Source organism: Artemia franciscana, chromosome 17 (genome assembly GCF_032884065.1).
Source record: "Artemia franciscana chromosome 17, ASM3288406v1, whole genome shotgun sequence".
Classification (NCBI taxonomy): Eukaryota; Metazoa; Arthropoda; class Branchiopoda; order Anostraca; family Artemiidae; genus Artemia; species Artemia franciscana.
Genome location: NC_088879.1, coordinates 30,018,813 through 30,034,074, shown reverse-complemented (window position 1 = coordinate 30,034,074; position 15,262 = coordinate 30,018,813). Strand labels below are relative to the sequence as shown.

Below are 15,262 nucleotides of genomic sequence, written 5' to 3'. Positions count from 1 at the left end.
AGTCGTTTTCCCCCTCCCTCCTCACACGCGAGATAAAGCTTGCATTAATATACGTTGCATATTACACAAACTCAGATCCACGCCCAGAAAATTTACACTTCTTAAGCCAAAACGCAAGGAAAAAGTTGTATCCTAATATCTTGCGTATTTTGCCTCCCCTCCCCAGACACACACACAACCCTAATCAAATAAAAGGTTTTTCATACATCCCGAAATTATCCCGCATATGCAATGTTCTTCAACGCTCTCGGCGATAAATTATTCAATAGATACACAAGAACAAACCGACCCATTTTGCCGACATTCGAGTTTGAAAGAACTTGTAAGCAGTACGCTTACTGGTCAATTTTGGCTTCTAGTTAACATTTTAGTTACATTCAAGATCCAAGGTAGGTTTTGCCATGCTGAAATCGGAGAAGAGCTAAATAGTGAAAGGACATGATGAGCATGTTTTACTGCGAGTCATCAAAAGTAAGCATACATTTAATTGTCGATATGTACTGCTTCTCTACTAGAATCATTGATATGTACGGGGGATAACCACAACCTTATGGCATACGTACAGTATGATAAGAATGTCTTGTGAAGCTGTCGAAAGCATCTGAAGAATTGGTGTTATTCAAACAAATACAACGTAGAGACAATAGGGAAAATTTCAAGACAGTGGAAATTATTTCTGTAGATATTTCGGCCCTATGTCCAAGGGCCGTCTTCAGCACAATACAAGAATAAGAGAGAAACTATATATATATATATATATAAAAGAACTTACATCAAATTGTGAGGATTAAAACTGAATAATTAAAAACACTTTTAAATTTTTTTTTTTAAATAGCCCTAGCATCCTTACTTCAACGAAGTTCAACCAGGACTGGCAAAAAGAATGAAATGAGAATATAAGCTCATTCAAACTGGAGAATAAAATGATTAGATGCAATTTCTTAAAGCTAATCTTGCTTGTTTAGCAGCCTGTCTCAAAGGCCTTTTCGTAGTTGGTTCAGTACTATTATAAATCGGTTTAGTAAAATATTTTGTTAGATCATTTTTAATCAAATTTGAGTATAAAGAATTTAGTGAGTATTCCCCCAAGTCCCTGTTCAAAGAAATATTATTATTTATTTTGAGATTAATTTCGACTGATTCTCGAACCACCTGTTTTATTCCCAAATCATTACTAATGAGTGAAGAGTTTTCAAAAAGTATCATGTGGGCCGGATTATTAAATATATGCCAACCTAAAGCAGAATCAAAGGAGTTGTTGGAACTATTTGAAATTAAGGCCTTGTCTATGTCATTTTTATGCTGTTGTAACCCTTTGTCTAGATTCTGATGGGTCCTGCCGACATAGTATTTTCCGCAATCACATGGTATTTGATAGACCCCTCTTTGGCGAGTAACTGGGGTCTTATCTTTACCCGAATTTAAGAAATTGATGATTTTAAAATTATTAGTAAAAACTACGCACAGATTATTTTTTGTGCAAATATTTTTTAATTTTGTTGTGATCTTTGGGATATACGGAAGATAGACAATATTTGAGGGCTTATCAGTAGCCTCACATTGTGAAGTATCTTCTTCGATTTTACAAGAATGTCTTTTTATTCTACGGTTAATTATTTTATTGACAAAAGGAATGGGGTATCCATTACCAAAAGAATATCTCTGATAAAGTTTATTTCTGCATTTATATATGAATTGGAGCAAATATTCAGGGCACGATCAATGAGGGAAGTTACAACTGCTCTTTTAACTTGTGGGGGGTGATTCGAATTAAAGTGAAGATATCTATTGTTTTGTGTTGGCTTTCGATATATAGCAAAATCCAGTTCATCAGCATTGCGAATAATTAATACATCTAAAAACGGAAGTTTATTTTCAATTTCAACTTCTAGGGTGAACTGCAAATTTCGGTCATAAGTGTTAAGATGATCTAAGAAGCCCCGAAGCTCAGCTTCCCCATAATTCCAAAGTGAAATTACGTCATCCATGTAACGACCCCAATAGACGTGTTTTAAAAAATAAGAATTCAATGCCCAATTCTCAAGATTCTCGACGTAAATATTTGCTAGTAGCCCGGATAAAGGTGCTCCCATGGGTAATCCATTTTTTTGCTGATAAAAAGAATCGCGAAATTGAAAATACATAGAAAACTTATTACAAATTTTAACAAGAGTCATTAAAACTTCACAATCAATTCCTGTCGCTGAAGTCTCGATCAAGTGGTAATTTTCTTCTATTTTGTTTTTTAATAATTCCTCTGAAATAGTTACATCTATATTTGTATACATTGAAACAATGTCGAAACTACTAACTATTGTGTTTTCTGAAATACTTGTGTTGCTAAGTTTTTTTAACCAAATCTGCCGAGTTACGAATATAGGAATTTTGAGAATACAATAAAGGTTTGAAAGCTGTACAAAGCCATTTTCCAATATTGGCAGCAGGGGCTTTAGTACAAGCTACGATAGGTCTTAAGGGAATACCCTGTTTATGTATTTTTGGTAAACTGTAGAGTTTAGGACAGAAACTACCACGGGGAAAAAATTTATTGCATAGTTGTGGGGTGATTTTACCATTTTGTTTTAGCTGCTTTAATTCATTTATAATATTATTAGTGAACTGATCAGTAGGATCATGAGTTATTGTTTGATATGTAATTGTGTCATTTAAATGCGAAAGAATTTTGTTGTCATAGTCTGTCGTATTCATGACAACAAGTGAATTGCTTTTGTCTGCTTTAGTTATTATAATAGAAGGATCTTTTCGGAGATTAGATAGTATTTTTATGTCATGCAAATTTTCCGGTGTGGAATTGGTAGGAGGCTTAAACTTTTTTTGGCTGTTATAGAGGATATTTATAAGACCAGATCTAACTTCATCCAGGTTAGAGACAGAAGGATAGTGTTTATGCAAAGCGGACTCTAGAGAGGAAACTATATCTGCCACAGGAACCTTATTCCCAAGTCTTTAAGATATAAATTACATTTAAATGCCCGGAAAGAAGCGCAATTTGCCCATACACTACAGTTAAAAACTCTAGTCCATATTATTAAGGACAAAAAACAGAAACGACATATTATTTCTTCAGAGAGAAAATCGTTGGAAACTTTTTTGCTGGAAAACCTGTCCACCGTTGATTTTGCTCAAGTTGTTAGATTAGAAAGGAATTTGTTTAGCCACGATTTTCGCTTGTCCAAGGAACGCCTCTATAAAAAATTGGAAGGCTTACGAAATGAATCTTTGATGAGAAACCGTATTTATTCTCCAAGATTCACTCCTGGACCTGCTATCGTTAACCTCTCTTCTAAAACATTGGAACCCCAGGAAATCAAAACACTAGAAAAAGGTCCAAAATTTTCTTTTCTACCGAAACAGGTTCCTGTGGCAGATATAGTTTCCTCTCTAGAGTCCGCTTTGCATAAACACTATCCTTCTGTCAATTTTTTTTCTGGCACAATTTCCATCGCGCTCCCTTACCACACAGCCGCTAGTCAAAATGACTTAACGAAATCGGTGAGGTGGTACAAACAGCAGATTAACACACTTGAACATACAAGCCCAACACTTTTCCAGTCTTTCGAAAAAACTTACACATTGCGAGGAGATCGGAAAGATTTTGGGCATAGATTTGGTCAGAGGACAAAAACTAATGAGAAGTCTAAAAACGGCAACCAGATTGACTAGAGGTACAGGAATTACAACACCACAGAGACTTCAGTGGGTAATGGGATGTCTAGCCTGTGCTCACGTTAATCTTCTGATGAAGAAACTGACGGATGTTTTGTATCACACTAGCGACCAACACAAAGAGTCTAGTGTTTCCAGGAAGCAGAACGACTGCATAGACACACAAATTGCTATTGACTTTGTCGAGCAGTCGTCTTCTTTCAAGTGATCCGCTATGTTTCGAAGCCTTGCTACTGGCATGACTGCTGCAGAAAACGTGAGCGACGACAAAGCAGTGGAAGTTGGGAACAAGATTCTTGACGGAATAGTAGGGAAATTTATAAAGAAGCATTCGTTCAAACGGAAGTATCAGGTAGTCCTCATGATGGCGAAACATTAAATGGGGGAAAAATTTCACCGTTTAGATCCTTCATTACTGTTTCAGCATCTTCTAAATATATCCAAAAGACTGAATATGGATAAAGAATTTTCATTTAAATATAAACTTTGTTCCTATCCTGCGTCATTTTTCGATGATTCTGGCACGTTCCAAAAGCCAAATAAACCAGAGCTAGCAAAAGCTATCAAGCGACTTTCAGAAATTGATGCTATTGGAGGTAGACATAGTCTGAACTGCAACCACCTCTTAAACAGGGGCACTTTGCATCAAAGGGTTCCCTGGGCGAAGAAAGAAACATATTAGAAGATCTTAGCGATACTGGAACTACGTTTCGACCAAATATCCAAACGCCATTATTGTCTTTGATGGTTACGACCTTGCAGCTTCGACAAAAGATATGACTTATCTTAAGCGAAACCGTGTCACTGGACGGGAAGTACTGTTTAGCCAAGAAATAAGACTGACCACCAAAAAAGAGGAATTTATTTTGTGCAAACAGAAATAAAGCCTGTTTTGTCAATGGACTTTCTGCTTATTTACGAGTCAAAGGTCTGAGAACCAACCAAGCTAAAGCTGAAGCTGACTTGCTTATTGTGCTTACAGTGGTTAAGCGTTCGAAGACTTGAAACATTGTACTTATCGGTGACAATACCGACTTGTCGGTGCTATTACTTTTTCATTGTATTTGTGAGCAGCACAGGGTCTAACTGCACAGTGAGTCTAAGCCAACCACTTCAGGTGCAACTCGGGACATCGAATCAACTGTTAGAAGATTGGGACTGAAACCTGCAAACTGTTTCCTTTTGCTCATACAATTCTTGGCTGCGACACATCTCCGCGTCTATAAGGACTTGGCGATGGGATTGCCTAAAAAGGGCTGAGAGACAACGAACATTTTATGGAAAGTGCTTCAACTTTTTCTTGAATTTACAGCTACCGACACCGAGTCTTTCAGCAGAAAGTAGCAACGTCTACAACTTTCTTGCATTCCCAAGATCAACCTCATACTTCAGCAGCAGCAAAATTACACTGTTTTCGAATTATCTTCAAGTACAAGATTAGATTGGGCTTCAGAGCCCTGCCCTCGATCCTGAGAATTGTGGATGCAGTCCTGAGAACGGCATGCTGTATCCTATCCTCAAGGATCTTTCAACAACACCAAAGACATTTCTGACCGTCGTGATTTGCGATTTTAAGGGATCATGTGGATAGTGACCGGTACACCTGTCACCGAAATAACATTGAATGCAAAATTGCTTGCAAATTTTAAAAAGGAACTAGTTGCTCTAATGCCCAGGTCCAACTTGAAGATGAAAAAGAAATGTGATTAATCAAGCAAATGTCATGTAATCTAAATAAATGTGGCGTAGGAAAAAAATTTCAATTAATAGTCAAATCAAAATAAAAGATTAAATTTACACGAATCGACCCATTTAGAAAGTGTTATTTTATCTTCTGATCCTAGTAGGTATATTCTTTTAACCTGTTCTATAGGAAAAGACTTTTTATTTCCCTCCCTTTTCATGCGGGCAATAATAAAAACAAATCTTTACTTCATAACTTGCATAAGTTCCAGAGAATTTGGACCTTCAAGGGAGGGGGAAGGCGAGGAAGGCCCCAATACCGTCCTTTCCCCATGCTAAATGGTGATTATTGGAAAAATACTGAAAATTTAGATTAGCTTTTTGTGTCTTAGGAGAAACCTCAACCAACTGTTAGATTTTTTTCTGACAATCTTGAGTTTCCTCTTCAGTTGAATAGCCTGTAACACGTCGCAAGTACAAGTATGCAAGCATCGGCAGGAGAGATGAAGCGTGCCAAAAGTGGCTAAATTTTCATATTACTTTTCTAAATGGCTTTAAGCTGGTCATGTTTTTCATATGTTAATTCGTATATTTCTTTTCGTTTTTTTTCTACTCCAATAATTATTTGGCTTTAGTGCATTATGATAGATAGATAGATAATTTTTATTTATAACAATTAAATAAATAAATATGACAAAGCAGTGGGCATGCCTGGTGGCATACTTTAGCACTGACAAGGTTACAATGTTACCTACACTACGAAAATAAAAACTAGGACTGACAATGTTACTTACATTAGCACTGACAAAATAAAAATAAATCAAGCCAAAGTGTCTGGAATAAAACTACGTATGGAGCTACGTACATATATTTTTCATAATGTATGCAGTCCAGACACCGAAAAAAATATTCGTCACTCACCTGAATACCCTGGTGGGAGCACAAGTAAAAATCAAATTCAGTTGGGTGTGTTATACCAGCATCAACCGTAGTACCAGCTGGAATATTACCAGACTTGCCAGATTGTTCTTTTTTATCAGCGCAAAACAGACGAGTATGATGACGTTTTTGAACGACGATAAACGTAATTCCCGGTCGATAATCTGCTTCCAGTTTGATACAAGCCTCCCGAATAGCAGTCAACTCGTGTTGCAAAACCTGCAACAGCATTACAATTATAACGAATGCACAATTAATTCAGAGTTAATCTACAATATGTTATTCACACGAAAGACGATTATGTGTATTGTTAGAAAAGAAAACAAAGATAAATTCATAAAAGGGGAAATGGCCAGTCTCAATAACAAAATTCGGGATAAATTCCCTTTGTCATACACGAAAGATCAAGAAAGGACATGTAGCTCAAAGTTGACAGCCTAAATGGTAAAATTTTTATTTGTTTATTGGAAAAAAAAAACAAAAAAAAATGCAAAATACAATTTACAAGTGCTCTTGGGATTGTCTAATGTCCCTAATCTTCAACTCAGAAGAAGACCTTGAACCCAAGGTCCACCTGTCCCTCAATAAATTTCAGGTGAAAACAATGCCCCCTAGCACCAACGAAATATTCCCCTTAAATAGTTTATTTTAACAACACACGCGAAAGCTGAAATCCATAATGATATATAATCATGTTATAGAAGTCCAAATAAATTTATGAAGGGAGGTGGAGCTCGTGACTACAACGCTATGGCCAAAATGACATTCAAGATAGCATGTATAAAAATTACTTTACACGGGAAGTTGCTACATGTCCAGTGTTTCAAGTTTTGAGACTTTTATTTCATTTTAAAGTCTTTCAGCGCCAATCAGTGAAGAAGAAATTCATCAACGGTTATAAATCATGCGATTTCTTATGCCATAATACAACATTATTGTGTATGAACCAAAAAAAGCAGTAGTATTTGAATTCTGTTTATTTTTCTGTATTTTTTCTTTCCTTTTCTTTAAGAAAGTCATGTTTCGTCTAAAATATAGCATTGAACAATTAGAAAACATAAAATTAGGAGTTGGAAAATAAAGAATTTATAATATACTTCAAACAAAATGATACGATTTGAGTTGCAAACAAAATACAATCAGGCACCGTTCATAAAACTAGATAAAGCAAAATATTATTTTATTGAGTTGTCGTGCCCAAAGTCAAACCCCTTCATTTTCATCCTTTCACATCCTTTTAGTATTTTGAAGGATAAGTCTCCGTCTTTTTTTTAATTTTCGCAAGTCTGCAAAAACGGTAGGTAAGTATCTGAACGCTGTTCCTTCATTTTGGTATAAAATATATTAAAATTACATTTATGAAATCTTAAAGCTGCAGCATCTAAAAAAAACAATTATTTTGCTTCGTCCGTGACATTAAAACATGGGAGGTATCAGAATGTTTTACGAAAATTTCTTGCATTAAACCGTAATTTAGACTTTTCACCTAAAATCAAAGGCATAGTTTCTTTTTTATTGCTTCACAATTCTAACTGCTTCATAAATTCAATTATTCGCAAAACTAACTTGACCAATTCATAAATCGCGAACGCCCAAATTCAACAATTCTCAAATTCAACTCCGCAACCCCAAATAATTCATAAATTCAATAATTCACACATCCAACTTCACAAATTCATTAATTCAGCGATTCACGATCAAACTTCACAGATTCATAAATCAAACCAGTTCACATACTCAACGATTTGCAAATCAAGTTAACAAATCCAAATAATTCATACCGTACAGGAGATCCCTTTTGGAAAATGTGTGAGAAATGCACTTTAGTTTTAGGTAGACCAATGCATACTCACATGTAAGAACTGGCCTTCTGAGATTCCATCCCTGAACAGAATAATTCTGTGTGGTTTATAACCTCCAGTGCTTTTATAGAACATAATAAGGAGCTCTCTAACCATAGAAGATAACTCATGAATGACCTCTTGTCTGTGTTGTTGTACGCGCACAGTGGCAGAGTACCTAGACGGATGGGCGTCCATTGATCCAACAACGGCAGCTATTGATGGCTTCTTGTTGTCACCGGCTGGTGGGTGGGTTACATCTGCACCAAGAAAGATCACTGGCTCGTTGAAAACCTAGCAAAGAAACGTTGGAGTACTAAAATTACCTAGCGAGACAAAAAACTATTGTATAGTTACTTACAAAGAAAATACAATTACAATTGGAAAATGAAATATATCATGGGCCGAATCATGCTTGTTCAATAGTAGAAGAGACCAAAAATGAAAGAGTTTCTACCTTTATTAACACTTCAAAAAACATGCAATTGAATGACAATATGGAAAAACATCTGAAAACATGCGCCCGCAGAATAGCACAGAGTTTTCTTTTTCATCCTATACGTCTTTTACTTGATTCTGATTTGCTAAATAAAAACTCAAGAGATGAAAGAACTAGAAAGTTACTTTTGTTGAAGCAATAAAAAAGGCATATTAGTTTTCCATAAAACTTTGGAGAGAAACAATATGAATAATAAAATTATTCTAAAATTTAGCACTTATATATTATAACACTAATTTCTGTCATAATGTATTTGATATTTAAGATACTAATTCAAGTAATTCAAGAAGAACTAATTAAAGTTGTTGTAGTTATATAAGCTTGATTTTCATTTAATGGAGGTTCATCCGACTACTAAGAATTTACTTATCTACTGAGGAGAAACTTGATAGTTTAGCTCGCCTGAGACCGAAGACATTGCTTCTCGTTTGTTTTAGGGTCATCGTCAACTTTATCGGTTTTCCTTACATCAGTAAGGATTTCAAGGGTGATTCTGCAGAGGGATTTTCCGCAGGAAGTAATTTTCAGGGGGAAGAATTTGCTGCGATGGAAAGCACTATTAATATGCGCGAGAGGGGGGAGGTATTTTTCTTGAATTTCCTTTCGTTGCAGCAACACACGACGGGAAACCTAGTCCTGATTAAAATAAGAGTTGAATATCACAGTCAGAGTTGAAAACAATAAGCAATTGCTAAAGACACGTCAAAGCAAGAATCCACAAAAATGGACAAAACAGACCCTATATACAGACTAGAAGAGAGTTAAAGAAGAACAATAAAGCCTCAGTATGTCGATCATGTATATTCTGCTCCCATGAAATATAAGCCGTCACGGCTTCTGTAAATAATTTTTCGTGCACTTGAAGTCCAATTATACGAAATTAATAATAGAAAAAGACGAACAGTAAGTGAATCTAATAATACTTGTAAACTTTTATAATACGTTGCTAAATAAAACTATAAACATTCTCCCATACTCTTATTGATTCGTTTGCATTTATAATAGGCATCTACCCTCCCCCCTAATGTTAATACTTGGGATCTTTCCATAACTTTTCAGATGAGTTTTGGAATTTGCAAGTTCTTTAAATTCGTTTAATTTGTAAGCCTAAAAATCAAACAATTATATTTTGCATCCAACAAAGAAGACGTGAAATTTAAAATCGCAACAATGAACCATCGGAGGCCTATTAAATTCGTTCTAGCTTTTAGATAAGAATACGATAATAAGATTAGATAAGAAGCTTTTACCTAGCATACGAGTAGATTGAGAGTAGTTTTTAATATTTTGACGTTTCCATTCCTTTGAGGCTGGTAAAAAAAAAGGATGACCCTCGGAAGCCATAGATTACGAAAGAAATAATAGACATGATAAACAAAAGAAATCTGCTATACGAGCAATCTCTAAATAGTCAGGATGATGCATATTTTACGGAGCAAAATAGATGGGGTTCTTATTTTCCTTATAGATGGCAAAATAAAAATAATTCAGAAAATATTTTTAATTGAGATGAATATCCTCCGATGAAACTCTCTTATTTCGATATTCACTTAAAACAGTAGACGTTCACCAAAAGATCATTTAATTTTTTTTTCAAGCTAACATTTGATTAATTTTTTTTTTATCCATTGTCAAGATGCATCCGAAACACTTTACTGAAAGCTTTTATTATAATTATTAGGCAACTTTTGAACCAGAAACTATCATTACAGCGGAATTCCTCTAAATCTTTAAAAGTTAGCCAAAAGATAGTTTAATCTTCTTTCAAGCTAATATTACATTATTTATTTCTTCATTAATTTTCCTGTCTTAATCCATGGCGAAGATGGATTCAAAAATTTTTACCGAAAACTTAAGACTAAAGTTGAAACATATCTTTTTAAACAGAATAAATTAAATTGAAATTCACCTTAAATTGAGACTAAAATAAATTGAGAAGCATTACAAGCTCACAAAAAGAAAGCTTAATCTCCTTCAGGTAATATTAGACAAATTTTATCTTTATTAATTTTTATACTTAAATGGATACAAAAAAAACTGAAACTTACAACAACATTACAACAACCTTCGAAATAAAAAATAAATGACCAATACAAAACAGAAGATTAAGAAAAAAAGGAGGTTACCTTTGGTCTGACACCAGGAACCAAAATACTATTAACACCACCAAGTTTAACATTAATCTTCAGACAGAGATTAGACAATGTCTGAGGTGAAGTTTTATTCACATTTTTTGCTTGAACACACTGAGTTGCCATACCCAGCACTGTGTCGCCCACTCTCTTCACCTCGGCTAAAAAGAAAAAAGGTATAGAAATAAAACATAGGAGTATAACTAATAATTACACTAGAACTGCTGGGTAACCAGCCAAAACATAAAATAATCGCTATCGATAGATAAGTCCCTGAGATTTGAAAATAAAAATGACAAACTTCGATACAGCTCTGGCCCAGCATGTATTCGAAAATGCTGAACATTTAGTTCTTTTTACTCCATTTTACAAAGTTTACAAGAAAACAACGAAATAAACCTGAAAAGGACAAACGGGTCTATGGTTAATATGAATGAAAAGAAGAGAAAAACAATCAAACGAATATTTCACCTATATGCTACAAGGCGTCTTCAGCTTAGAATGAGAAAAAAAACAACAACAAGAGCTAAAAGCTCATATGGCACTTGTGACGAGGTGGAAAGAGCCAAGAGACAAGAACTCAAGCAAAATTTTAAGAATGAATAGATTACTTTAAAAGGAAAATCAGAGGCTTAATGCTGGTCGGGATTAAAAACAAGAGCTCTGAGTCACAAGGTCCTTCTAAAAGTCAAGATCCATTAAGATCCGATCACCCACTCGTAAGTTAAAAATACCTAGATTTTTCTGATTGTTCCTCTCCCTTCAGCCCCCCAGATGATCGAATCAGGGAAAACGACTTTATCAAGTCAATTTTTGCAGCTCCTTGACACATCTACCAATTTTCATCGTCCTAACACGCCCACAAGCACCAAACTGGCCAAAGCACTGAATCGCACCCGCTAACTCCCCCAAAGAGAGCGGATCCAGTCCGGTTACGTCAATCACGAATCTACGGCATTTATAAGCGTTTTCCAAGAATTCCGGTCTCCCCCTCCAATTCCCCCCAATCTCAACAAATGTGGTTGGGATTTAAAATAAGAGCTCTGAGACATGAGTTCCTTCTAGATATCAAATTTCATTAAGATCCGGTCACCCGTTCTTAAGTTAAAATACCTCAATTTTTCTAATTTTTCCAAATTTACAACCCGCAGCTCCCCCAAAGATAACAGATCAGTTCCGATTATGTCAATCACCTTTCTATAACTTGTGCTTATTCTTCCCATCAAGTTTCATCCCGATCTCTCCACTATAAGCGTTTTCCAAGATTTCTGGTTCCCACCTCCAACTCCCCCCAATATCACTGGATCTAGTCAGAATTTAAAATAAGGGTTCTAAAGCACAAGAAACTTCTAAATATTCATTAAGATCTAAAGTTAACTTCTAAAGTTTCATTAAGATCTGATGACACGTTGGTAAGTTACAAATACCTCATTTTTCAAATTTTTCCGAACTACTCCCCCCCCCCAACTCCACCAAAGAGAGCAGATACGATCCGGTTATGTCATTCATTTAGATTGGACTTGTGCTTATTCTCCCCAACAATTTTTCCAAAATTTTAGGTCCCCCCCCCAACTCCCCCGATGTCACCGGATCTGGTCGGGATTTAAAATAAGAGCTCTGAGACACGATTTCCTTCCAAACATCAAATTTCATTAAGGTCTGATTACTCCTTCGTAAGTTAAAAATACCTCATTTTTTATTTTTAAGAATTAACCCTCCTCCCCCAACTCCCCCAAAGAGAGCACATCATTTCCGGTTATGTTAATCACATATCTAGGACTTGTGATTATTTTTCCACCAAGTTTCATCCCGATCCCTCGGCTCTAAGCATTTTCCAAGATTTTAGGCTCCCCCCCCCAATGTCACTGGATACGGTCAGAATTTAAAATAAGAGCTCTGAGACACGATATCCTTCGAAACATCAAATATCAATAAGATCCAATCACTCCTTAAGATCCATAAAAATACCTCATTTTTCTAATTTTTCAGAATTAACCCTCCTCCCAACTCCCCCAAAGAGAGCGGATCCGTTCCGGTTATGTCAATCACGTATCTAGGACTTGGGCTTATTTTTCTCACCAAGTTTCATCCCCATCCCTCCACTCTAAGCGTTTTCCGAGATTTTAGGATTCCCCACCCCAACTCCCCCCAATGTCACCTCATCCGGTTAGGATTTAAAATAAGAATTCTGAGACACAATATCCTTCCCAGCATCAAATTTCGTTAAGATCCGATCACCCGTTCGTAAGTTAAAAATACCTCCTTTTTTCTAATTTTTCCGATTTAACCGTCCCCCCCCCCACTCTCCCCCAGATGGTCGAATCGGGGAAACGATAATTTCTAGTTTAATCTAGTCTGGTTCCTGATACGCCTGCAAAATTTCATCGTCCTACCTTACTTGGAAGCGCCTAAAGTAGCAAACCAGGACAGACAGACCGACAAAATTTGCGATTGCTATATGTCACTAGGTTAATACCAAGTGCCATAAAAACGAGAAAAAAAAAACTAGAATCGTAAACTAAGTTTATACAATTTTAATTTTATATAAATTTAATAAATTTTAATATAATTTTATATTGAATTCTAGTTATAATTTTTATATCAAATTTTGTATAAATTTATATAAAACCAAAACAACCTAACTAATATATACATACAATTAGTACTCACATTTACAACTACCAGCTACGCATATTGTTTTATTCCCAAAAAGATTTTGCCAGAATTTGTTTTTGAATGTATATTCATCTTTTTAAATAATGTTGTAAATAGAATCAATATTTAAATTGCCAGTACCCCTATGGATTACTAAATCTGCGAAAATGTGGCTTTAGGCACATTTCTCTCAATTCTACTATATAAAACAGTAAACAACTTTAGCGTAAAGAGCGGGACGTTGAGGAAGGAACATCCCCTTTCGTACACGGAGTAATTTCTGTTCGTTTTAAGTTTTAATGTCGCTCCTTACTTTCAGTTAAAAAAAAACTTGTTTTTTTATTTAATATCTGAACGTTTTTGAATTAATGTATGTTTGATTTTGGATCTCCGCAAATGAATAATTAAAACGAAATTTACGCATTAATTTTTTTTTCTGCTAAATGGCTTTCTCTTAGTTTTGACCACACGATTTTGAGAAAAAGGGTGGGAGAGGAGGCCTAGTTGCCCTCCAATTTTTCGGTTACTTAAAAGGCAACTACAATTTTTAATTTTTGACGAACGTTTTTATTAATAAAAATATACGTAACTTTCAAATTAACTTACGTAACGAACTTCTATATTCGTATATTTTTATTATGTATATGAGGGGGTTTGCCTCCTCGTTAATACCTCGCTCTTTACACTAAAGCTTTAATTTTGTCCCAATTTCTTTAATATTGACCCCTGAATCACAAAGGCTGTAGAATAAAGTTGAAATTACTAAAACTACTTTAGCGTAAAGAGCGAGGTATTTAGGAAGAGAAGAACCCTCCATATGCGTAATAAACTCTGTTCGTTTTAAGTTTTAATGCTGGTCCATGGAATTTCTCTTCTCCCATGACAAATTCCTCCAAGGGAAAAATCCTACCACGTAGCCCCCTTCCCTCAACCCCCCCCCCTAACCAAAAAAATCCCTCTGAAAAGGTCTGTACACTTCCAAATAACCATTACTGTATGTAAAGGCTGGACAAAGTTTGTAACTTGCAGCCCCTTCCTCGGGGACTGTGGGGGAGTAAGTCAGCCCAAAGACATAGTTATTATGTTTTTCGACTATGCTGAACAAAATGGATATCTCAAAATTTGATCCGTTGACTTTGGGAAAAATGAGCGTGGGAGGGGGCCTAGGTGCCCTCCAATTTTTTTGATCACTTAAAAAGAGCATTAGAACTTTTAATTTCCGTTAGAATGAGCCCTCTCGCGACATTCTAGGGTCACTTGGTCGATATGATCACCCTTGAAAAAAAAAAAAAATAAATAAAAAATAAACAAGCACCCGTGATCAGTCTCCTGGCAAAAAAATACTAAGTTCCACATTTTTGTAGATAAGAGCTTGAAACTTGTACAGGTTCTCTGTAACTGTAAGGGTCCTCTGATAAGCTGAATGCGATGATGTGATTTTCGTTAAGACGTGTAACTTTTAGGGGGTGTTTTTCCCTATTTTCCAAAACAAGGCAAATTTTCTCAGGTTCGTAATTTTTGATGAGTAAGACTAAATTTGATGAAACTTATATATCTAAAATCAGCATGAAAATCCAATTATTTTGATGTATCTATCATATCAAAATTCCGTTTTTTAGAGTTTCGTTTACTATTGAGCCGGGTCGCTCCTTACTACAGTTCGTTACCACGAACTGTTTAATAAAAGAAAAAACACATATTTTCACAGATTTAGCAATTGTTAGGGATATTAGTAATTTGAATATTGATTCTATTTAAGATATAATTTTTAAAAAATGAGTCTATAATCAAAAAGAAGGTTTTTCAATATGTCTTAGGGAATAAAA

At 35.3% G+C, this 15,262-nt stretch overlaps 1 protein-coding gene across 1 annotated transcript in view; it reads right to left on the bottom strand.

The window, feature by feature from the left end:
* Positions 1 to 15,262, bottom strand: part of LOC136038130 (protein argonaute-2-like) — a gene marked incomplete at its 5' end in the record, with an annotated part of 52,596 nt that overhangs the window by 9,898 nt on the left and 27,436 nt on the right. Inside the window, 3 exon segments of the mRNA XM_065721155.1 lie at positions 6,292 to 6,528; positions 8,163 to 8,444; positions 10,776 to 10,942. Coding sequence (XP_065577227.1) covers positions 6,292 to 6,528; positions 8,163 to 8,444; positions 10,776 to 10,942 — 686 coding nt within the window.